The following is a 26009-nucleotide window of genomic DNA, read 5'->3' as shown; positions in this document are numbered from 1 at the left end:
GCGGTGACAATGAGGTGTAATTGCAGTAGGCTTCCAATTCTCATACAGAAATTACCAGGAGACAATGGCAAATCAGGAGAGGGGGGTGTGGGGGGCAGCTCAAATGGTAACACCCACTGCTGAAATGCGGTGTCAGGGCAGCAGTGGCTGGGAAGCAACCAGGATGTGGTATGATATGAAATCAGTTTTGAGGTGACGTGCTGTGCATGACAATGATCTTCATTATCTGCGTTTTGCAAAGGAAAGAGAAATCAGCCTGACCAATCTTATATAATCCAATATAAACAGCCCTGTAATTAATCTTATCTTATAATACTGGGTTTGTTGAGGCCGTGCATGACAAAACTTAATTCAAATTTATGATAATTTCTGAGGATGGTGTCAGCCGTGATGTTGAGCGGTCCCATTCCTGATGTCATTTTTTTAAAAGGTAAAAGAATTATAAACACCTCTCAGCGTGTATTTGTGTAATCTTACTACATCGGATTGAGGGAAAATGTGGGCATGAGATGCATGTTAATGCAGAGTCGGGAAAGAGCAGGCGGTCTTGTTTCCTTCCTGCTTACAATCAATTCAAACTTTCTGCTCTGACAAATGTCAGCAGTTGATTTCAGCCTCTGCTCTAAAGTTGATGTCTAATCTGTGCTAATCCACAGCATTTCTCAGCTTTATTAACACCTAATTGGCAGCAAGGATGCTGTGTGAAACGAGTTAGGGTGTCGTGGCTGTGTGTGTGCGTGTGTGTGTGGTTTATGTGGGTTGCATGTGTTGGAGCGTGTGGGTGCTGATTATCTGGAGCAGGGGTAGGTAAATGAGATGGCTGTTGTCATGTTTCTGTGCAGCTGTTGTCATTCTTAGGATTTTTCCAACTTGGAATGGGACATGTTTTTGTTTAGGGTCTTAATAAGGTACCCAAAGCTTTGATTTCAGCACATCAGTAGATAGCTGATGTGGTATTCACATAATTTCAGTTTGCTCAGTCAATACGGGAACTCTGGGACAGAGGCTGAAAAAAGTTCCCATTTGATATGTCGTCAGATATTCTGGTTGTACTGTACACCTGTGCACACAGTTGCGGTTGAACTGAAAAGGGAAATTGAGCGGGCTCATTGTTTAATCCAGTTTTGTTGTACTGCTTTGTGAAACATAATCCAGGCATTGCTGAGATTATTGCAAACAATGCATCTGGAGCCAGTTTGTTGGCAAACGTTATATAGACATTGTGTTGTATTTTCACATACAAGATTCCTGGGAAAAATCATTTGGACCGTGTCTGCAATAATCCTGTGTCATATCTAATACACAGTAATAGACAGTGTTCTTTACTCTGTTTGGTTTAGACAAATGTGCTGCTCGAGTACTCTCTGCAGATTTTAACCAAACGTTCACAACTACGGTGACCTGCATGGTTAAATAAAGGTCACACTGACTAACAGTACCCTATTGTTGCTTGGTTCTAGTCCAGCTTCTGCAGCACGTCGTACGTACAGTGTTTAACAAATTTATTAGACCCTCTGTCATAAAAACAAGAAAACCCCAATATTTTTCAAATATGTCAAAAATCTGTTTAAAACTAAAAATTACTGAACGCACTGAACTGAATTACTGTTTTTATATCCACATGGGACTCTATGGGAAATCAGTAATTAATCAAGCATGACGTTCAACCACTAAAACTAATTATTCAGGAATGTAAGTAAACAACAGCAACTTTGCATCTTAATCACAAAATAATAATGTGCTTGTCTAGTTTTTCTGCTTTATTAATATAAAACAATAAATCTGGAAAATCTTAGATAACAGCAATAATTATATTATGGTGGTATAAATTTAATTTTGATTAAAGAGCTTGAGCATACTGGTGGCTTAACCATTACAGAATCATAAAATATGATTTTGGTAAAAACCAGTACTGTTAATTTAGGGCAGATGTGGCATAAACTTTACAATTGATGGTGGTCTAATAAATGTGTTGAGCACTGAAGATCTTTTAGGCTTTAAATCAGCGGTTATATAAATCAATAAAAAGGTTTTCTTTCTATAGCGCTTTAATGCAATAGCTGTCGTTCATATTGAAACATTTTTTTACTGTCTTTAGCTTCAGGGCTGCGATGGCACCATTTCTTAATTATCAGTATCTAATGTTTTCATGTTTTTTTAATATATAACATTATGTACTCTGACAGGTGTGATAGACAGGAATATATACTGGTACTAGTTTTGATGGAAAAATGTGTTTGGAAGCTATGTGTGTGGTTTTGTTGCTTCTTGTTTAAAAAGCAAGCAGTGGGTACAACGCTTAGCAGAGGTTTACATCACTCACACGTTCTCTGTCACTTAATTTCTCATCTCGGACACACATTTACAGCTTAATCCAGCAATATATACATAAATCAAACCCATTAAAATGTGAAATGTCTGTGATTTTGACTGGACTATATTGTGTTTCTGTTCTTTCACGTTTGAGTAGACTGGTTTCCCAAGAGACTGGGATCAAGTGTTTGATACTGATTTGAAAGACAAATGAGGACGAGGAATTTCAAACAAAGTTTCCTTGTCATGTCTTGGATAAAGAGGCTTTGAATTGAATTCGCTTTACTTTTGCATGCTCCATAATCAATAAATTTTAAAAGTATTTTAAAGTGAGTCAAATTGCTCTGTGCTAATAGCCACTACGGCTGACAGTAAATGCCAAGAACTGGAAGAATTGCCGTCACATTTAAACACCGCTGTTCCCTCCGGACATATCCAGAACTTTCTGTTTTATTATTTCATGCTAAGAGTGAAAAGCCCGGGCCCTCTTAGTGAGAAACCAGAGGCTATAAAATATTTACAATATAATAACACTTTTATTGCATTGTTACACACATATCATTATTTCCCTTTAAGCTCTTTGGGAGGTGTGGGTGTGGCCTGGAAATGTGTTTCCCTTATTGTCTAGTCAACTGGATTTTCCCTTCTGTTAACTCTGTTTGCCACCCCTGATGCCTTTTCTGTACTAATTAGCTAAATGTGGCAGGAAAGAGTGGATTTAGGAGGACACACTGACATCATACTATAGTCATGCGTAGAGGACAGGACAAGTGTAACCTTTGCGTACGACTATCCTGGCGTCAGTGCTTCCTCCTTGACTGTCTTTCGTTTTCTTTCAGGTTCTTTGTTCACACAGATACTTTCATATTTGGGGAAAGGCACTTATTTGCTTTCTTGGAGCGCATTACGCGAAAAGATTGCTACCTCTCGCATGTCCGTATACTGAATATTCAGTCACAGCCAGTAGCTGTTAGCCAGACTGCTAGCCATTGGAAACAGCTAGCTCACCATCACCGCTAAGTCTCATTAATCTGGACATTACCATATATCTTGTTTGTTTAATTCATACAAAACATAATCCTATTAATCTCAAGTGTCTTGAGATTTATTATTGTTTGCAGTATTTTTTTTAGAGGTGCTTTAGAGGTGTTGGTAGACAAACGTTGCCCTTCAAGACTATGCTAAGCTATTAGCTGCTAGTAGTAATCGAACTGCGAGACTCAGACAGGTATTAGTCTTTACATCCTGACACGTGGTGCGAAAGTGAATAATTTTTTCCCCAAACATGAAACAGTTTCTTTAAAGCTTTCTGTGCAGACACTGGTCAAACAGTAAAGCCTGTTCAGTGATTGTCTTTGTGAAGCAGCACCTTTCATGGCGAACCACGCGATAATCGCAGAGCAAGCTTTACTGTTGACCAAGCTTTCCTGTCAGTTTGCTCATTGCTTTATATCTAAAATCCCTTCCACTAGTCACTCCTCTCCTTTTTAACCCTTTGCCAGTAACCCTTCTGTCTTTTCTTAGCGTGATTAACCCTTTCCTCTTCCCACCTTGCCCTCCCTCCCTCTCCCTTGCTCCTCTTCTGCCTCTAGGTCGGATGACAGCGACTCCTCGCTCTCAGAGGTGCTCAGGTAGAGGAACCGTATCTGTCTCTCTCTCACTCTCTGTTTTTCCCATTTGCCTGTTGACTCACTCGGTGTCATCTCGTCTCCACCAGTCGTCAGCGCCTCACCTGGCCTCTTCATCCCCACCTTCATATTCCATCGGGTGTGCATGTTTTAACCGCAGACCGCTTCTCTCGACCCACCCAGGCTTTTCCATCGCTGTGATCTTGTATTTGTGGTCAGAGAGAACCACACCACTTTTTTTTCAGGCTGAAGAAACTGGTGGAAATTAAAGTAATTACTCCTCTTAATGGTCTCCATGGTCAGCCACTTGGTAAATGCAGTCTTGTTAAAGGACAGAGGATTGATAACATATGAGTTAAATGAATATTTGAACGTCTACTTAATAGACACTCATGCATGTCTATTAATTGCGTAGCTGGACTCAGCAGTCATTTAGCTACGTTTAACTATAAGAGTGAAAGCTGAAGTGTAACAATGGCAATTCATGGTTTTACAGGGCTTTTTGTCCCTACCTCATTCTTAACCTAAGGAGCCCAGTTTGCCAGCTAACCAGAAGCTCTTTATACAGATTTAACACAGTATTTATAATAATTAATAATAACTTTGGTCAAGCTTTAGATGTGTTTGTGCTCGTTTTGCATATGGCAGTATTCATTATTTCTTAGACAAAACAAAGCACACCATTTTGAATTTTAACAGATTTAAGTAAGCAGTTGCTAGAAGTGGCTTCCTGTTTAGCTGTAAATCAAATAAGCATCCATCCATTTTCTTCAGCTTATCCAATTCAGGGTCACGGGTGGGGGGGGTTGTTTGAGCCAATCCCAGCTGTCATGGGGTGAGTGGCGGACAGGCCGCCAGTTCATCACAGGGCTAATACAGAGAGACAGGCAGTCATTTACACTCACATTCACACTTATGGCCAGTTTAGAATCACCAGTTAACCTAACCTCCTGCATGTCTTTGGAAGCCGGAGTACCTGGAGAGTCTCACACAGGTAGAAACTGCAAACGCCACACAAAAAGCTCTCTATTGGCTGGTGGATTCAGACCCAGGACCTTCTTGCCACCTTGTGTCCCAACAAAAAACCATATTTCCCAAAACGTCAATTAATTTCTTTAAGACAAACACATGGACCTTTGTATAGTTTTCATCGGGCATCTGTATTTCTTTTAGCCACACACACAAATAGATGCTCCTCTCATCAGGATCCTTCTGTCTTTTTTTCTGTGCACTGCAGAGAGTACCCCCCCCCCCTGCGTGTTTTCATTAGTGCTGGTCTCTTGGGTCTTGGCCCTGCAACATCCATTAGCAGCTCTTCCATGCTGCATAACACACTATAGCACACGATGATATCTTCCATGTATGCTGATAGAACCGAAACAGTTTCTGCTATTTGGAGCATTGCAGTACCATCAGAAATACAGTGCCGCATGTGCAGCGTGTGCCGTACGTCCTTTTTCGAGGAGAACGAGCGACTCAAAGAGAGAGACTGAAGAAAATATCCAGACTAATCAACTAATGCTTTGTTTTAATTTATTGTCAGGTCACCAAAGTAGCTCGGTTAAGCTAAGATTCTATTAAGAAAGGAAATAAATAGTGTTTCTGGTAATTACTTTAGATTAATTTTCATTTTAATCACAGAGAATGGAACATGAAGACTTTAATCAGGCAAAATAATGGGCTAAAATTAGTAAGGTTTATTTAACTAACACCCCTTTAAAAATAAATATATGAAACATACATATTTACTCCCTTCCTCTCTTCTCCGTTTATTAAACATGGATTGCTTTTCTTCTTCTTTGTAAACTCAAACCAGTCACCAGTTTTCTGACATCACCTTTTCAAAAGGAACTGAAGTTTAAGAAAAATGGGTGGGGCTGGCTGTGTTTGCACCATAAAGCTGCTGTCACAGTCTGACTTTATATCTGTATTCCTAATCAGACTAATGCTATCGCCTCATCACACCTCACCGCTCACCCACACGTGTCACGTAACCCTTTTTCCTGGGCACTAAAAGGGCATTGGCTCTGGCGCTGCTGAGAGTCAGTTCCCGTCTGAGCGATGGAGAATGGACTCTGCATGTGGTGCTGCTGACGTCTCGGTGTGGTGGGGTTTATTTTTGAGTTCCGGGCTGCTGTGGAATTGGTCTTCCAGGCTGTGGCTGCTGTCATCAATTATTTTGAGCTTCTTGTGTGCAGTTTCTTTTTGTGTTTCTTTGGGGGGGGGGGGATTTGGCAGACGTGCATGCGGCTTCTTTTTTGCTGATGAATGAGACTTTTGACTTTGGTTGGCGTTCTGAAACACCGTAACAGACATACCAAGTATGATTTGCGGTTTCACTTTTGATTTGACTTGTGTGTTTATTTGTGTGTATGTTGTCATGCTGGACATGAGCATCCGTGCTGTGAAACAGAAGATGAGCATGTTGTCACCCTTGACAAGTTTGAAGCACACCCTTCTGTATTTTGCTCACTCCGTGCAGAAACAAATCTGTCCTGAGTTTTGTGTGCAGTGTTAGATATTCTTTTCTCTCCTCACATCCTCCGGCTCCTCTTCAGTGTTTTGCCTGTTACTTCACCCTCTCTCTCTCTCTCTTTCACACACGCACACACAAACGCACACTAACCACCACTTGTGAAGCCCATCGGGGACCAATTTTCCCACAGCTCTCCCTCTTCCTCTCACCCGCTCCCTGCTCTGTCTCACTCCGCTGACTGCTCTCCAGGCGCTCTGGGACCCTGGCCTGTCAGTGGGACATAGATTGGGATGGTGAGGGGAAGCAGAGGTCCAAGCTAGAGAGAATGAGTGCACATAATATAGAGACTGTGTGCAGATAACTGTGTGTGTGCATGTGTGTGTGAGGGAAGGAGAAAGAGGAGTTGAATAAGAAAGCAGCTCTTACTGCTGTAGTGCCTTAATTGGGCTGCTCCACAACAAAAAGAAAAGAGGGAGGGGAAAGTGAGATGGAGCGCGCGGGCTAACGCCATCAGGAAAGTGTGTCTACTTGTTTAACTGATACGGTGTGGGCATAAATCTGTTTACAGACACATTTTGGGTGAGACATCTCACCCCTTAAAGTAGGCCATTAAGTTGTAGGATGAAGGCCCCTGCGCCTGAAGTGATGGAAACACAATTGTGTGCATAGTTCTTCAAGGGAGTAGTTTATCCGAGCGCTTTCAGTGAGCAATGTATGGGTTTGTATTGCTTCTGTATAGTCAACAAAAAAAATGCATGTTTGTGGTCAGCCTGTGCCTTGCAAACCTAAATCTTGCTGGTTGATTGATTTTGGAACCACTCTGACACTTTCTGTGTGTTTGTGAACCGTAGGGGTGTGATCAGTCCCATCGGGGGTGTGAAGGGGGGTCGAACTGCACCCCTGCAATGTGTTTCTGTAGCCGAGGGCCACTCAAAGCCAGTGCTGTGTGTGGATGCTACAGATGAGCTGCTCTTCACTGGATCTAAAGGTAAACACATCGCTAAAACGGCAGCGTTGGAGTGTTTCCTTTGAAATGCATTTTACAGAGCTTATCAGTTGAAATTGATTCCTCTCAAGCTGTAAACCAATTAAACTGAAATTGTGCCAATAAACTGTTACTGTAGCATTTCAGCAAATGTTTCTGCGATGCTTCGTAATTTTGTTTAACAGAGTGAGAGGAGGAAGGGATTTTATTACAGTCTGACAAATAGTTGGACTGACTAGTGGACTGTTTGTAATGCGTCTGACTTTCTCCCCTCTTCCAGATCGCACCTGCAAGATGTGGAACCTGGTAACAGGTCAGGAGATCGTCACCCTCAAAGGCCACCCAAACAATGTCGTGTCTGTCAAATACTGCCCCTCCTCCTGTCTGGTGTTCTCTGTGTCCACCTCCTACATCAAGGTGTGGGACATCCGCGACGCGGCCAAGTGCGTCCGAACGCTCACGTAAGTTTCGCGCAGGGAAACCATCGGGTGGAAAAGTTTAGAGCTTTTGCCAGAATTACAGCCTTGCTTGGAGAGATTTAATGGAAGTGATTTTAAAAGGCTTTTTTTTCTTTTTCTGCTCAGCGATGTGCCTCCAGTTGAAGAAATATGACAAGCTAAAGTAGAGGAAATGACAACTGCTGATTGCACTTACTTCTCTGTTTCTTGTGTTTTTTTCTACCTTTCTTCTTCCTCTTCATCCCCACAGCTCTTCAGGGCAGGTGGTTTCAGGTGATGCGTGCGCCGGCACCACCACCCGCACAATTACCTTTGCTCAGGGCGAGTGTCAGATCAACCAGATAGCTCTCAACCCGTCAGGATCAGTGCTCTATGCTGCTGCTGGAAACACTGTTCGCATCTGGGACCTCAACAGGTACATTTGTTGATGAATTAATCTGTTAATACATTATTATATTCATTCATCTACTCATCCAGTTACTGCTTAAAGACTCTGTCAGTCATTCATGCGTGCTTCATCTATGCACTTAATTTCTTTACTGCCCACTCTTTAAATTCATTTAGACATGGCTGTGGATGTATTCACTTATTGCATGTTAATCAGCCAGCGAGCTGATTAACATTTGATAGAAGAGCTTCAAAAAGGCTGACAAAAGATTTAAAAAGATGGCAAAAAACCCCCAAAACAGTGCTGAGGATAGGAAGCGTGATCATGAGCATGTTTTCTACCAGGAATCATTCCTGGCATCCTGTGGAAGCTTCGCTCTCTCCTCAGTTTTTATGCTTCTAGAGGGAAATTATTAACAGATTGGACCAGACAGTTTACGCTGAGGGGCTCAGAACCATTTAATGATGCATAAGAACCCCCCAGAAATGAAAAATGAATGTATTAAACATTTCATTTCTGCCCATGGCGTTGCCGCGTCTCTGCAGCTTTACTTCACTTGTGAGAGAGAAACTGGATTCATTCAGCGACACCTCAAAGTTCGTACAAATGATGAGTTTCACAGACCTTTGTTTCACCTTCTTTTGGTTTCTGCTTGTTGTGTATTTCGGTTTGTGTGTAGGATGCAAGCAATGGGGAAGCTGACAGGCCACATCGGCTCTGTCATGTGTCTCACAGTGGGGCAGTCTCTGCTGGGCAAAGATCAAGTAATCACTGGCTCCAAAGATCATTACGTCAAGGTACAGAAAGCCTACAAAAACCACTCATTCTTAATATATCTGAATATCATTGTCTGTCACCTTATAAATCAAAGATACACACAAATGTTTCCTTTCCTGTCAGGTGTTTGACGTGGCAGAGGGAACTCTGGGAAACGTAGGTCCAGCTCATAACTTTGAGCCTCCACATTATGATGGCATCGAGTGTTTGGCTGTGCAGGGAGACGTGCTGTTCAGTGGATCGAGAGACAACGGCATCAAGAAATGGGAACTGGAGCAACAGGAGCTCACGCAGGTGTGTGGATGCTTGCATCTGTGTTACAGGAGGGGTCTGAACATACCAACACTCGCTGTGGGTTATTAAAAAACAGGGCTTCATGTGGCAGATGTATTGATTCCCACACACTATGCAAGGTCAGTAGGTCTGAGTGAACAGGAATAAGACTATTTTATATTCAAGCGAGCGCAGAGTTCGTACATCACATTTAAAGAATGCCTCCTTGACTGTGCATCATTGTAAAATCCTCATGAAATCTGGTACGAACCTGCCTGTGAGGCTTTTACTTTACAATGTCTTGACCGTTATTATCTGCAGGGCAAAGTCAATCTTTCTGCAAAGTGTAAGGAGTGCAGATTGAACGCGGCACAGTGCTCTGGTAGATAATTGCCCTCTGATCCTCTCTGTCAGCAGTGAAGGCAGTTTTAATGAATTGGTTCTCTGGCGAACAAGTGCAGATTAACAGGAAACGAATTAACAAGTCCATTATCCAAAATGTCACAAATTATTTTTCTTGTTACTTTATTTATTATTTTAAATGGAAATTATTCCAGTTGCTCATGTGGTTTAGTGTTAATTGCCATGTGGTCGAGTCCTGATGTTCATATGTGGTGCCAGTTAATAGAAAAAAATTAATTCAGGGACCTTTTTTTTTACATCCTGTGTCCCTGCTTTTGGTTTTGGTTTTTTTGGAGCCAAAACAAACATCCTCTGGCATTAACATCAGCACAGAAGCTGTGTGCTGGGAGCTTCATAGTATGGGTTTACACGGCTGAGCAGCTCCTGTAGGTGTGTAATAAGTAGGTTCTTTTTTCAATATAGTGTAGGAGCATCTATCCATATTAATGCACAGTTTGACAGCCGTCCTTAAATCCATGACAAATTATGAAAAAAAACTCCTTTAAATGATGGCAATGATGGCAAATATTTGGAAACAATCAATCTCAAACCTTTGAATTTCACATATCAAGTGATTCCTTGCACAATATCAGAAGTAAGGATTAGCGTTGAGCTGATTTATTAAAGCAAAATAAAATACATTAATATTTTCTCAGAGAATACTTCCCTAGGAGCCGGAGTACCAATTGACATTTTCCTTATTGATCCCCGTAATTGCGACGTGTCTATCGAGACCGAAGCTTCTGGAGGTGGACACACCGGCGACACAAACGAACATTTTCTGTGCCCACTTTGTTAGAGACTGTACCCACCCCCCCTCGCCCCAGTTATCCGACACTGGCACAACGGTGACAGCGAAGGGCTGCGTTTCCTGTTCAGTCGGTGGACAGCTCCCTGCCAGCGCAGTTCTCCCTTCGTGTCTTTACCCACTCTGTGCAGAGAATCAACAGTGTCACCGTGTGTAATGTGGCAGGAAAGCACTGTGTCAACATTAGGGTGTAAGAGCTCACACGCATCACAGCCACAGGTAACAAGGAGGAGAGTCAGTGTGTGTGGGTGTGTGTGTGTTTGGTTGTGTGTTTATATGCAATTGCTGATTTCTGCAGTGTCTCCTGTGTAGCCCTTGTTGCCTGCATACGTTAATAATGCATAATAATCCACCTCGTGGGCGGATGTGGCTTATTTACATGCATAGTAATTTGCATATGAAGCTGCACTTTCTAAAGTTTAGCAACAGTGCTGTTTAGCCTTTGTTTATCCAAATTGACAAAACAAGAACACAAGATATTATTTTTCCTTTCAAAGGCTGAATTAAATCAGCTCAGTCATTGCTGTGGTCTGTGGCTTATGACCCTAACCTCATTTGTGAAGCAGCCAACAGAATCCGTTTTACAGCCTTCCTAACTCAGTATTCTCTGTCTAATTATGTAATGGGATCAAACTGTGGCTCGGGGTATAATAGAATATATTACAGTAGAGTCTGAAACTGCACTTCCTTCAGGACTTCTGCTCTGAGCCCTGCTGCTCTGACCCCTCTGTTAAAATGCCGACGTTATAGAGTTTTTTCCTAGAGGGATATGTGAAGCAATTTGTTTATAATCACTATAAACTGTAGTTTAGCGATTCCCTCTGGCTTGATAAATAGCTTAATATACCTTCTGAAAAACAATTTCAAGCATGCATGTTTTTTTTTTATGACTTTATCGACCTGCTTATGCTGTGGATGTCGGAGAGAGCTGTTGCTCTCTTGAGGTGTCGCCCGGCATTAACGCTTACAGTGTGCATATGAAAAAGTGAGTACATCCAATATAAATTGTTGGCTTTATTGGCATATTTACATAGGGAAACACTTGATCCTCATTGAAACAAAGCCTACAGACAAAGCTGACACACTTAAAGATAAATGTGAGGAAGAAGATAACTTTTTCAATGATTTATTCCACAAAGTTGTAAGTGGGGGTAATATTATACTGTGAGATATTAAGTGTACCCTTGGCCTCAGAAGCTGGTACTGCAACCCGTTAGCAGTAATAACTTCTTGTAAATGTTTTGCATAACAGTCTAGCAGTCTCTGACATTGACTGACTACTTCACCGTGCAAGTTCACTCAGCAGCAGCAGCATCTTTGTGGGTTTTCTTGTATGTAAAGCCTGCTTTAAATCGAGGCCCTATAACATTTCAGTGAAATTCAAATCAGGGCTTGATTATGCTGTTGAAAGGGTTACTTCTGGTTCAAGCTACTTTCAGATGGCCTAACATTATCTCCAAGTACTCTTTATAAGATGCAGAATTTAAAGTTGAATTAATGGCGTCTTGTTCCCCAGCTTCTAAGGCTGAAAATGGAACCCAGAAACGGTGATCTGCACCAAACAGGTCTACGGTTATTGTGGTCAAACTGCTCTAACTTGATTTCTATGTTATTCCAAAAGCTTTGCTCCGTCTGTTCATTGGCAAACTAGTTTTTCTCGAATGTGGTTTTGGGCATCAAAGGCACTTTCTTGCAAAGCCGCCCGTTCAAGTTTAATTTGTTGAATCTGATTATAGAGACTGACTGTAACCTGGACTATTCTTTAACAACAACAAATGCAAGAGTTACCTGCAAATCCAGTGATAAAGGCTGGAGGTCACAATTGGCAGGACCTGCAGGTTCTGTACAGGTTTTATTATTCCCTCAAAATCGACATTATTTGCAGAGAGCTTTTTTTGGAGGTCTTTTTGAATTCTTTGACAGAGACATCCACCTTTTTTGGAGGCCTGAGAAGGCCCTGTAGTACTTGGCATTGTGACACCACACACTTAAACAGCACAGCGATTACTAGGCCTTAAACCAGCCTCCATTTGTCATTATGTAAAGAGATTGTAATCTTTGGTAGCCCTGAAACTTCAATGGTTTTAAAATGTATTTAAATTTTTGATGAAAGCACTTTCCTTCCTTCTCTTCCTAACCTTTATGTAAGGTAGCTTTTCAACAAAAATTAGCTGCTGGCTTGCAGGTATGTCGTAAAGCCATTCACACGACTTCACTAATCTAAAGTCAAAATATAAAGTCCATCTGAGGACACATGGTCTCAGGAGGATATGGGAGATTTCTCTTTTTGTTTTCAAATTGCATTGCCCATGTGCAACTTCCATACTGTTATCGTTTATTAAACTTTTCTGGCATTAAACACCTTTTTCAGATCGTCTGTTGCAGGTTTTAATTCAAGGTTGTGAAACTGTGATCTTAAGTTTAGCTTTTTTTGTATCGATCATTAGCTGGAACCTGTAAAGTCCATTAATAGAAAGAATAATAGAATAATTACGCAGCCAGACATATTTATTAAACAGATGTTGCCAGAGTAGGATCCTTCCTGTATACAGCTGAGTATTGTTAGTGTTAAGCTTTACACATCTGTGAGGGTCAGCTTGGATCCATTTGGGTTGACGTACTATAAATTTCACCATCAGAGGGTGAAAACAACACAAGGCTCCATTTGAAATTCCACGTCCGCTTTTATGTTTTTTGTGACCTGGGGATACTATATTTGAGAAGGCTGTCTGAGTATAATCCTTATGTGTGAGCACCATGGGCGGGTGTTAAGGTTCTTTCTGTCCTCTGTTAACATCATTGTCTGCTAGCAGGCAATATAACCAAACACAGTTTTCATCCAACAGTTACTATGTCTTGCTGTTTTAAACATACACCTATGTTTATTCAAAGCGATGTGAACTCTGCAGTAGATTATGTGGTACAGAGGAAATTATAGCTATTTGGATAATTTCCCTCCTAACATTGAAATCTCTCCCAGCTCGGACTATTGTTCAGTAGTAGTTTGTGATTTGCAGGTCTGCTGTAGCATAAATTAACCTTATTTTTAATGGTAAATTGCGTTCCCGCAGAGTAAGAAAAAGGGGAATAAAATATGTTCTGTTTTAAATTGTGCATCTTTTTCGACTCATGCCAATCAGCCATATACATTTATAATTAACTGCTATTACAAATTAGAGAAGTAGAACAGACAAAAAAAAACAACCCTCCACCAAAACTAACCTGATGGGAACAAAAGTAAGGAGTGACTTTAGAAGAGTGCGCTGTTGTTTTGATTAAAAGCATATCTGAAAAATGCACGAAAATAACATTAATGTCAGAAGCAAATAAAACAGGCAAAAGCAGATTAACATAATAAAAGTTATCCTCCTGTGCAGGTGTTCCACTCTTCAGAGCTAAATTAATCTGCAGCCCAGTAGGCTGAGATAAACAGAATAAAAAAGAAAAACAACAGCAAAACCAAAGCTTAGGTAATAATAAAAGTTTAATAAAGTCCTGCACAAAATCCAAATAGCTTTTTCACCTAATTTTAAGAAAAAATGATTAACAAGGTTTAATATCTCCCCTCTGCTAAGACATGGTTCACTATGTTCTTCATTTTTCCCCTTTATTTTGTAAATAAATGCAATAAAAAAAAACAAGTGTCCATTTAGATGCTGTTTGTCACAACACAAAAAGAAATTCTGGAACGTGCTCTTGAAATGAAAACAATTAATATAATTCTGACAGTTTCTGCATTTTTTTAATGTCAGTGGGGTTATCTTAGCAAACATAAAACAGGTATTTCACATTCAGCTCGTACATTGGGCTGCCTTTGTGAAATACTGAATGCGCAGACACACGAGCTAAGAATAACTATGTAATTGAGTCTAAATACAGTCTCTTATTGAGTCTCTCAACCATACATGTTCTTATATGTTGCCTAGCAACAATGCTGTACCCCTTTCCATTCAAAAAAATCCTGTTTTACTGTTGATAATTTCTATCCATTAAACACCAAGCACTTAGCATATATGTTTCTCTGCATCTCTTTATAGAACACGGTGACCCAGATGTCTTACAAACATACCTGCTGTAAAACCACTGGATTCATTTTTAATGCAATCCTATGTTTCTTTAACTCCCAACATCTCTCTGCTTTGAATTCACAGCAAATCCCAAACGCCCACAAGGACTGGGTGTGTGCTCTTGCATACGTACCAGGAAGGCCCATGCTGCTGAGCGGCTGCCGCGGCGGCATGCTGAAAGTGTGGAACGTCGACAACTTCACTCCCATTGGAGAGATCAGAGGTCACGAGAGCCCCATTAATGCCATATGTACCAACTCAAGACAGATCTTTACTGCTTCCAGGTACATTTCATTTAAAATTGTGCCCTGTCATAGTACTGTAACTCCATCAAAGTGTCTAAATACATCGATTAGACATAACGTTATGACCACCTGCCTAATATTGTGTTGGTTCCCATTTTACTGCCAAAACAGCTCTGATCTGTCGAGGCACAAACTCCACTAGACCCCTGATGGTGTGTTGTGGTATTTGCCCCAGATCCTTTAAGTCCTGTAAACTGCCAGGTGGAGCCTCCATGGGTCGGACTTGTCTGTGTAGCACATCCCGCAGATGATTGATTGATTGGATTGAGATCTGGGGAATTTTGGGGCCAGGTGAACACTTCAAAGTATTTCTTGTGCTCCTCAAACCATTGCTGAACCATTTTTACTTTGTGGCAGGGCGCGATATGCTCCTGGAAAGAGGCCACAGGGAATACTGTTTCTCATGTACCCATTGTTGGGGGTCAGACCTGACTGGTCTGCAGTAGCTCCTCACCCAGCCCTTACTCCCCAGGTGTGTCAGTGAGCTATTGCCACCTATGACATTGTCACTGGTTCACCACATTTGATAACTACTGACCACAGCAGTTTTGGAGATGATCTGACCCAGTCGTTCAAACTCAAATACTTACGTTTGCCCATTTTTCCTGCTTCTAACATCACCAAATGTTAATTTGCTGACTAATATGTCCCACCCACTAACAAGGGCCATGATGAAGAGATATTACTTCACGTGTCAGTGATTATATTATTATACCTAGTAACAGTACTGCATGTAAGTGTACTTTACATATATCAGTATATATATATATCAATAATATCAGGAAGAAGGAACACGAGAAGCTGGAGAAATACCAAGGGCTCAGAGAAGAGCTCGAGAGGATGTGGAGGGTGAAGGTAACAGTGGTCCCCGTGGTAATCGGAGCACTAGGTGCGGTGACTCCCAAGCTAGGCGAGTGGCTCCAGCAGATCCCGGGAACAACATCGGAGATCTCTGTCCAGAAGAGCGCAGTCCTGGGAACAGCTAAGATACTGCGCAGGACCCTCAAGCTCCCAGGCGTCTGGTAGAGGACCCGAGCTTGAAGGATAAACCGCCCGCAGGGGCGTGCTGGGTGTTTATTTTGTACATATATGTATATTTAAAGTTTGCATTATTCGCTATAGCAATCTCACCCTGCTGTCTATAATAGTGGTCAGCATGTGCATTAGTTTTACCCTTTTGTAATGATCGTGATCTAAACTTACTACAAGGGTTGTTGACAGTAAGAGCAACTGAAGGGTGAGTCTATTAAAAGCATTACGGGATGGGGTGTGGAGGTTGGGAACCAGGGAGCGTAGTGCTTACAATTGAGTTTTACAAACTGGTGGAGAGTAAAATGTTTGCCCTTTGCCAAAAATGTTTTTCTCAGTGAAATTCTAAATCATGCTGACTTCATCTCAGGCAGTAATCCGCAGGTATGTGTCAGCAGTGAGAAGGTCATACTCCATCCTATTTTTGGCCAGATTTGTTCTGCTGAGCTCGCAGCGGCATCAGACAAAGATAATGCTTATTTACTTGTAAGTGTGTGATGCAGTGAGACATTTTGTGCTTTCCTCAGTCTGCTTGTTTTTATTTATTTTGTTCACTCCTCATTCAGCTGTTGGGCTTTCGCTTGCGATCGACTAACTTCCCTTCACTTCTTATCCTCGTCTTTAATCTTGCTGTTTCTCGGTCACCTTCTCTGCGGGTCATGTTTGGTCTCTCAAACCGCCTTCCTCCTCTCCTCCCTTGTTCTTCACCCCTTCCCTTCCTCCTGCTTTTCCCTGTTCTGTCAAACCCAGTGACTGCAGGGTGAAGCTGTGGAACTATGTGCCAGGCTTGACCCCGTGTCTTCCTCGACGGGTCCTGGCCATCAAGGGCCGAGCCACCAGCCTCCCATGATTGCCTGTTCTCTGCTCACCAATCCTTCCCTCCTCTGGTACCGTCTTAACTCACTTCCTCTTTCTTCTCCTTGCCATTTTTTCTTTTCCCTACTTTGAATTTTCTTACTTGGGTGACACAAGTTTGTATCTCTTTGCTTTTCTGTTTCGTATCATACCTTTTTCTCTTTTCTCTATTTATTTCTTTTTTTGTTGGTTTTTTTGTTATGTCTGTAAATGTGCTGGTCTGTTTGGCTCAGTTTGTAATCTGATCGTGGTTAATGGTTTGATTGTGGACCCCTTCCTCCACGAAGACAAACAGCTTCTTCTCGACTGTAAGCAGCTGGGCTATTAAAAATGACTATTTTGACATTTAGTTACATAGTTGCTTCAGTGAGATTTTAAGATGAGAAAATCAATGCCACCGTATATTTGTTTAATCAATAATGGGCAGTATTTCTGCCGGTGTTCAGCAAACCTGGCCGTCTTCAGGGTCCGTCCTGGCCGCGGGGGAGATTTCAAGATTGGAATTGTTTTATTTATTTAGACATAAGCTGCAACTGTGAGTGTATTCATAAAGAGGTAAAAGAGAACAAGGGAAAGATTTTCATTTAGTGTGAGCAGGATGGACAGTGTTAGGCTGAGCAGTTTGGAGAGTTAGAGACTCAAGGCTGGTTTTGACATGTGCAGTGGAGGGATAGTGGATATATTGGACCAAGGATGCTGAATATAGAATTGCCATGTTGGAGGAAAAGAGGAAGATCACAGAGGAGGTTCATGTATGTAGTTAAGGATGACGTGGAGAGGGTTGAAGTGGCAGAAGAGGATGCTAGGGAAAAGGTGAGATGGCAGTAGACAATCTCCTGTGGCAGAGCAGTCAAAAGAAGAAGACCTTCAGTTATTGAGTTTATATCCCTTGCGGAAACCCTGCAATTAAGATAAATGGCCTGTATTTGTATAGCGCTTTACTAGTCCCTATTGGACACCAAAGTGCTTTACACATCCAGTCATCCACCCATTGGTGATGGGAAGCTACATTGTAGCCACTGACAGAGGTGAGGCTGCCGGACACTGGCGCCACCGGGCCCTCTGACCACCACCAGTAGGCAACGGGTGAAGTGTCTTGCCCAAGGACACAACGACCGACACTGTCCAAGCCGGGGCTCGAACCGGCAACCTTCCGATTACAAGGTGAGCTCCCAACTCTTGAGCTACAATCACCCCGGCTTGTAAGATAAGTTAACTATCTGGTGCTGGTTGGTGGTTTTTGGTACCTTTGGGCTAAGCTGGTTTCTGGCTTTCTGGCTACACGTATTTAGTGCAGTCTTGTGACTGAAGACGTCCTATTTCATAGAAGTTTTTGAGAAAATCACCCTGAGGCTAAAGTGATCTTAGTCATCAGTGAACACTTCCATAATGATCCCTCAATCTATACCTACATATTCCTTTTGTGAGCTACAGCCTCAGATAGAGTAGAAAAGAAAAATAAAACAGGCTTTAGTTTGGAAAAAGCTCCATGTAGTGCTGTGAAAAACTAAATACATCCCATGATTCGGTAGATTATAGCAGCAGTAACTGTATGACTTTATCAGTCTTTTGCAACACTTTTATTCCTTTCTTTTTCAGCCATTCTGTTGTAGATTTGCTGCTGTGCTTGAGGCCATCTGTTGCACACAGGGATGTCCACTCCTGGGAAGATTGGCGCTCTGTTACCACACACCAGAAAACTGCCAAAGTTTCTGCTTTTATAGGAGTGCTCACACTTGCTCATGATCAATTAACCAAGTGCATTTGATTAGCAGGACCTGATTTCTATTTGCCTTCTTAAGTCCTGTGGAAGCAGTAAGGCTGTAGTTAATGCTGTGAAAACTTTACATTTCAGAGGACTGTAAGATGGCTGTCGTGAAAAAAGAAATGATCAAGTCAACACTCCAAAAATGCTACTTTGTGACCAGTGGGTGACATCACAGCACTACGTCCATCTTATGTATACCGGCTATAGCTTAAAAAATCCATCCAGTCTCTTTCGCTTACCTTTACCAGGGTTTGGCGAGAGGCTGAAGCCTATGCCTGCTGCCATAGAGCGAGCAGCGGGGTAGACTTTGGACAGGTCGCCAATGTGACTCAGGGCTAACAGAGAGAGAAAACCATTCACACTCACATTCACACAAATTATTTATAAAAAAAAATTCCCCCCCAAAAACCAATCAACGCTCAATCTTATGAGCAACATATGTGTGTAGTGTTAATTGAAAATGCAATGTTGTTCTGTGCGTTACCTAATTGACTAATACAAAGTGGACCTGAACGGTGAGAATGAGCAAGCGAAACTGTGAAAATGAATCTGCACGGTTAGCAGAGTAACAGCGATGCTGTGGGCGGGTTAATTGGATTTACTTGTTGCAGAGTTATGAACCTGCTCCTAAACTTTAGGTTGGAGAGGTGTTTTTACTGTGACACCATGTGGAAGGGTCTTTAATGAAGTCTGTGTGTGTGTGTGTGTGTTCGAAGTGTTCTTTGAAGTTCATGTCTTCGTGTTGTGTCTGATGTACAATGACTTGTTTTGAAAGCGGGAGTGCCTGATTGATGTTCTGTTATTTTCTCCCCTTTGTTGTGTTCGTCTTGATTTTCGACTGCTCATCATCCCACCTCTCTCTCTCTCTTCGTCTCCAGCGACAAGACGGTGAAGATCTGGCTGTCAAAGGTGTGGAGGAAGAGGTGAGAACCGCTGGGACGGCGGTTCCTTTGTCAGCCATTTTTCCCACAACTTGAGCCACCGATCTGTGACCTGCTCGCTTCTACCACAGAAATGTGACACTGAAATCACAGTTTCCAAGGCGATCGGAGTGTCTTTTTTTTTCCTTCTTTGTCACAAGGCAACACGACAAAGCCGAGGTGAAATATGTAGTCAAAAGAAAAAGTATTTGCCTTTCAGATTTTTTTTACTGCCAATTTGAAAGTGCCATTCAAATGTGGTGCTACTTGGAAAAGAGAAACAGCATTGTGCCTGGCTGTGTGTGTACATCAGGCAAAAAGGGATTCTCTCCTGTCATGAAAACTACTGCAGCCTGGTGTCAAATAAATGAAAAAGTGTCCTTCTGTTCCTTCAAACAGTGAGCTGGACCTGCTCAGAGACATGTGTATTCATGCATCTGTTGTTTGAAAATTAAGACACAGCCTGAATTTAAAAAAACCCCAGAGGGACGCTAAAGAACTGAGACCTGTGTTCATCCAATCGGGAGCATTGTGGCTGTTCGGATGCAGAACACAAGTGGACAATCATACTGTGTGTTCACAGCAGTGGGTCAACAGACTATCTTGGAAATACCATCACTTAGTCTTCTGCTTTTGACTCTGTGTTTTCTCCCTTTACGATCAACTTCCTCTCACTATCTTAGTGGAACTGTATTGTTTTTCATTTTTGTAATATCTTGTGTTAATTTATTATTTTCCCTACCTCAGTTGTTTTGGACTTACAGTATGAGGTGGGAGTGAACATTTTTACGGGTCTCCGTGTACAAAAACACCTGGTGCTCCACATATTGAAGTCTTTTTTTTCTTTAATGCTCTGAGTAGCTCCTGATCTCTGTGTGGATTTGTCCTCTGTGGGCCTCGGGTTATCAGACTGTCTGGCTGCTGACCTTGCAAATAGGAAACACATGTCCAGTAGCACAACCGAGGTAGCACTGGTCCTGGAGGACCCAAACAGACTTTATTATCTGCTCTGTGAAGTGCTAACTGCGGCAAAAATAAGAAACACCCCTGCAGATGCGCACGACACAAACAGAAGACGCTCCTCACACGTTCTTGAGTGCCGCATCGAGGGCAGAGAGCCAGATCATTATCCAAACCAACCTTCAGTGTGTGGCTCATACCTGCCATTTATCCTCGACGCAAAGCATAATAGGAGCGCTACTCGTTTCCCCCGGCCTTTTTTTTCTTTCCTGCTCCACTCTGATCTTTGAGGTTAGTAAGAGTGTCAGACTGACCAGCCTTACTGAGGAGTCCACCTCTTTCCCAGCTACTTCTCCGGGAAGCCAATTTAATTAGAGGTCTCGCAGCTCTCACCAGCTTTTCAGGCAAGATTACTTGGGTGAAAGTAGGTCATAACTGAGAGGGATTTATTATTAACATCCCAATTTTCTTCCACCCACTATTTGCTGCTATACTTACAGACAGGAATAAACTTCCTGTACCCGTGCACTGATGTACAAATCTGTTTATGTGGCAGATTATGTGTGTGGGCAGCACATACATATGCACAAACTGTGGACACACACAAATAGACGATTTCAGAGGATGTTTCGGTTATCCATCTTGCCTGATAGGTCCTGGCGTCCCTCACTGTGTTGATTTAGTGTCTCTTTAATGAAACAGATTCAGCACTGCCATGTTCAACTGAGACAAACATACACGTCCATACACGTCGACGGGCGACAGCGATTCTTAAGTCATTTAAAAATCTCCTTCGTTTTTTTTTTGTCTGACACCTCTGATTTATAATCCTGAAAATGGCAACATTCACATCTGTTTATGAACTTTTCCTGTACCACTCCAACATGACAAGAGCTTCTTTTAACACATAGATGTCTTACCGCTAGATTTAAAACAACAACAACACACAATTCACAGTCTCTTAGTATTACAGCTAAGCTTCGTTTAGTTAGGCAATATCTCTCGGTTTTGTTAAAAAAATAATATATTGGTGATGTAGTGCACTTTTCCTTATAAAAGACCCAGAGACATACAGTATGTAGTTGAGTTAAGTGATGCTGGGATCATAAAACAGCGTTCACATTCAAGTATGAAGTGCTTTCAGCATCAACTCTGCTCTGATACGTGAGTATGTTCTGCTGCTGTTTCATGTGTCCAACATGAGTCTGAAGCTGCTTACACTCCAAAAACAATTACAGTGACATGCAGAAGTTTGAGCACCCCCTTTAAAAATTTCTGTTACTGCGAATGGCTTGGTAAGTAATGTTTGTAAAATTTTTATTTTAGCGTTTTTTTGCAAAAAAGTTTCCCTTGCCACTGGCTCAAACATAAGACCAAAGCTCGATTTATCGACTTGATTAAGTATTTATTTTTTTATCCAACCAACTGAGCACTCAAAGCGCTTTCTACAAGTCTCATTCAGAAAATTCACTTTCTACCACTGACACAAACTCACACTCCAGTGGCACATTGTGGGTAACTTCAGTATCTTGGCCAGGGGTTCCCCGGCACGTGGACTGGAGGAGCCAGGGATTGAGCCACTGACCTTCCGATTGGTAGACAGCCCACTTTACCACCTGAACCCCAGTCTCCCCAAACGTCTTTGTACACTGTGACCGCAAACTTCTATTCTGACTCCATCAGACTTGTTTTTAGGATTTCTAGACCTCAACTTAACCATCCATCGTTCCTTTTAACCACCATCTCTTATTTATGTTTACTAACTGACCGCCTCCTCAAAAACACTTTCCTATCTTCTTATAGCTGTTGCTGTGTGGGCATCAATTATTTACATTTTTAGAGTGCTAGGCAGCTGCTGAAGGAGTACAGCGACTGCCCTAGTGTTGGAGCATGAGTATTTGCAAAGCCTTTAATAATTTGCATCATCATCAAGCCACGGCCCAAACGAGAGAACTAAGGTCTTAGATCTCAGAGCTCTTGGGATGCCCAAACTTTTGCGTGCCACTGTATCGGGGTTTTGGAGGGGGGTTTTTTTGAGGTGGGGAGGTTGTAATGAATGCAAACATTTTTACGGGGTCAGTATGATGAAGCATTCTTGGGTGTTATTTTTGCTATGATTAGAAACTCAGGTAAAGGTTGAAGGATAATATTAGTCATAACTTGACCCTGTGAATTTAGCTAGCTTTTTGAATCAAACAAATGCCTTGTTTGACAGATTTTTTTTACTTTGAGAAAAATGGTACTGTCAGTCTCTCACCCCTTCTTGTAAAATAGCCATTTTCATGTTTTGATTTTGCATCTGATTCCCTTTACTTGTTATCTTTGTACTGTGCTTTTGTGTACAGAGCGTACACAGTTAAGATAGCATCTTCCCAATTTGGCCAAAGAAGAAGATGTGCACTGAATTTTGACCATAAATATGTACAAAATAGGGTATTTGTATAGTAGTTTGAATATAAAACTGGACTGAGTGTTGAAAAATGTGATCAGTGGGGTAATTAAACTCCCAAACTAACAAGTTGTATACTTTGACTCCACTGTACACTATGTATTTATCTGTGCCAATTAGCCAAACTGACCCTACTCACCAGGTTGGTGATGTGTTTCACGTGGTAATAATGCTGAGAAAGGATTTAGCTCATTTTTCAAAACATCTCCATATTTCTATTTAATGCTAGGATCTTGTAGTTCTGTAGCTTTAGGCACTCTCTGTCGTGCCCTGTGCTTGTACATTTTCTGAACGATGCTGATGGTGCTGATCAGAAGTCCAGAAACACCTTTCGGGGGGGCAAGTCATTCATTCTTTTATTGCTAATTTAAATGATGTACACCTGCATCAAAATCTCCAAAATGTCTGAATTTGGACTTGTTGACTGTTAATGCGTCACGCAAAAGATGCAATACAAAAAATGATGACTCTGCATAAAATCTACTCAGAGAGTTATTATAAACATGCAGAAGCAATAAACTATCATCTGACCTTGGATCAGCCCAACCTTAAGTTGCCCCAAACTCTGAGACTTGTACTTCAGCATCACTTCATTACTTGACGATGTGTAAATAGTTGTGCCAATTCCTTTTCACGTATTACAGAGGAGATGCCGTTGAGATTAAGCGACGCTTCTTTCTCATTGGCTGATCTCAGCTGAATCTCTGATAGCAAGGTTTATTCATACTGCGGTTTTTGCAGCTATGTAATTAAGCCATGTTTTAGACTCAGTTTACAAAGAAATGGTTTTAGGAGTCCCAAACAAAGCTCCAGCCATTAAAAATACACTGAAAAGAGGACATCCATTTAGAACTATAGTAGGGGTAGAAATGAGTAATAATAATGTTTCTGCTGATATATTATGTAAGATAATAATTCAGGCATAAAAAAGACAGATCCCTGTTGTCCCTTTTTTATAATCATGGGAAAAAGAAGTTGTAGATTTGTATAGCTCCAGCTGATATGTTGCTCAATCTGTAAAACCCATTAATCTGTAATCAATACAAATCTTCCTAAAGACTAATTTGCTAGTAAGTTAGATGAGAGAAAATAATTAGTCCAGCTGATTAGTCTAAAAGACAGAAAACTCTCAGAAAACATGAAAACTGGGCACACTTAAAGTAGACAAAGTTAAACATTGGCTGGACATATTTTGTGTGGAGCTATATGAAACCGTTAATCACGTTTCTTTTTTATCAATTAGTATTTTAAATTTACTTATCTGTATAGCACTTTGCACCATGTATAATGTTGCAAAATCAAAAAGCGCAGTGGTGGCTAACCTTAGCAGGGCTAGCTACAGTAGCGTTGGGTTCTTGCTAGCGTCCACATCCCGGTGCACAGTATGGTTGCACATCACGTCAGATGCCTGGTTAGATTCCAGTTTATCCTGACAAAGCTGACATACAGTCGCTCTTTATGTAGTTTTTTTAAATTCTGCACAACAGCACTGGCTAGCATGGTTAGCACCAGATGCCACGGTGGCGCAGCAACTTCTTTGAACCAGTTATTGCCGTTGTACATTAAGAAAAAAAAGGACAAGACATTTAACTGACTAGCATTTCTAGCAGTGATTAGCAAGAGCAGCAATATTTAAATGTCTAGTCGACTAGTTGCACATCTCGCTCAACTTTAAATATCCAAAAGCAGTACCCCCAGTGTTAGTTAAAAAAGCAACGCTTTAAACAATAGCGCTCGCACAACCATTTGCTGAGCCCCACTACAAGTTACTGTTGGTACATGTTCCCCGGTTACATATATAGCTGTGGAAATCCACAGCTATATATAAGGACACACTTGGACAGGCGTCACAGTGGTTTGATTTATTTTTATCTATTCTTGCAAGGTCATTTTCTTTTGCTGCAGAAAATGTAACAAACACCCAGTGAGCAAATCTGATGCTCTTTAAAACAGGTGTCAGTGCTCATTTCCCTCCAAACCAAATAAAGATGAGGGCAGAGCTGCTTTTGTTACTCTTTGCTCTCATTGCAGTAGTTGTTCCAGTTCTGAACAGGTATTTTTGTAATGTAACCCTACACAATGTGAAATTGTCATTTGCTTTAGGAAATAATGCTAGGGTACTTCTGTAGGTGGTAAACTGCTTAGTTGCTACTGTCATTTATTCCTGTAAAGGATAAAATAGACAGTGCTACTATTATTATCTCTTTACACAGGATATTGATCACAGTAGAGGCCCGTTCATAATGTTTTAGCATGTTTACAAATCCAAATTCGCTTTTTCTTATTACATTTTTGAAACTATGACTTGGGCTATTGCTGTTTTAGTGGTGGTGCTTAGCAAATGGTGAATTGGCTGAATAAAAAATGTAAATCTATCAGTTTTCGCAGGCAAGAAAATTCAACATAGGACTACAGAACAGATTGGAGAGTCAAGCTGTCAGTCAGACCAATCGTGTGATTACCACCTTTAGCCCTTTGTTTCCAGCCCAGCCGTCTTATGACTGTATGGGGGAAAAAAACCTTAAGTAGTCAGTCTCTCAGCATTAGCCTCATGCCTCCGCCAACAGGCCTTACTGCCTTATCAAACAGAAGGAGCACGTAGGACATTGATAATCATTCGCCAAATATCCTGAATCTCTGATGACTGTAGATTGTCCTACAGATTGTGGAATTCTGTTCTTAGTGAGTCACCGTCTCTGCTCGCTTTATCATTATGGCTGAAAAAGACTTTCAACTTTGCCTCAGGCTGCTGAGAGGATAGGATCGTGTCTAGGCACAATCGAGAGGGCACTTTACGGCTCTGCTGCTTGTCAGTGAATCTCTATCACACACCAACACACGTCTCCTCTGCAGCTGCTCGAGTGCTTTTTTTCTCCAGGTGTGTGTAGCATGGTAACACAATATGTGGCAGTGTCTATGAAAAATGTACTTGTGAGACATTCATGCAGGGTCAAAGGTCATTTGTGCCTTTTATTGCACAGACTACTCCCTCTTAAATGACTGTAAATATCTGTACTTTTTTTTTTACTATATGATAATGTGCATGCAACCAACCCATGTAAAATAGGTTTGAACTGTAAATAATGTAAATAAATATTTAAAGAAGGATCCAGTGTTTCCTCAAGACAATAAATCAGTTCAAAACAAG

At 41.4% G+C, this 26009-nt stretch overlaps 1 protein-coding gene across 8 annotated transcripts in view; it reads left to right on the top strand.

The window, feature by feature from the left end:
• Positions 1–26009, top strand: part of kif21b (kinesin family member 21B) — a 68556-nt gene extending 42547 nt beyond the window's left edge. For 4 of the 8 annotated variants that reach the window (XM_019358775.2, XM_019358776.2, XM_019358779.2 and 1 more), the window contains 9 exons: positions 3906–3944; positions 7269–7405; positions 7683–7863; positions 8111–8275; positions 8928–9045; positions 9149–9319; positions 14660–14859; positions 16660–16796; positions 19411–26009. In XM_019358775.2, the coding sequence (XP_019214320.1) occupies positions 3906–3944; positions 7269–7405; positions 7683–7863; positions 8111–8275; positions 8928–9045; positions 9149–9319; positions 14660–14859; positions 16660–16759 (1111 nt within the window). In that variant the 3' untranslated portion in view covers positions 16760–16796; positions 19411–26009. The remainder of the gene's footprint in view (positions 1–3905; positions 3945–7268; positions 7406–7682; positions 7864–8110; positions 8276–8927; positions 9046–9148; positions 9320–14659; positions 14860–16659; positions 16797–19410) is intronic. The other 4 variants (XM_019358780.2, XM_019358777.2, XM_019358778.2 and 1 more) reach the window with 3 other exon arrangements.

The sequence above is a fragment of the Oreochromis niloticus genome, linkage group LG5 (assembly GCF_001858045.2).
Source record: "Oreochromis niloticus isolate F11D_XX linkage group LG5, O_niloticus_UMD_NMBU, whole genome shotgun sequence".
Taxonomy (NCBI): domain Eukaryota; kingdom Metazoa; phylum Chordata; class Actinopteri; order Cichliformes; family Cichlidae; genus Oreochromis; species Oreochromis niloticus.
The sequence above is the reverse complement of the archived record's forward strand: the minus strand, read 5'-3'. Positions and strand labels throughout refer to the sequence as shown.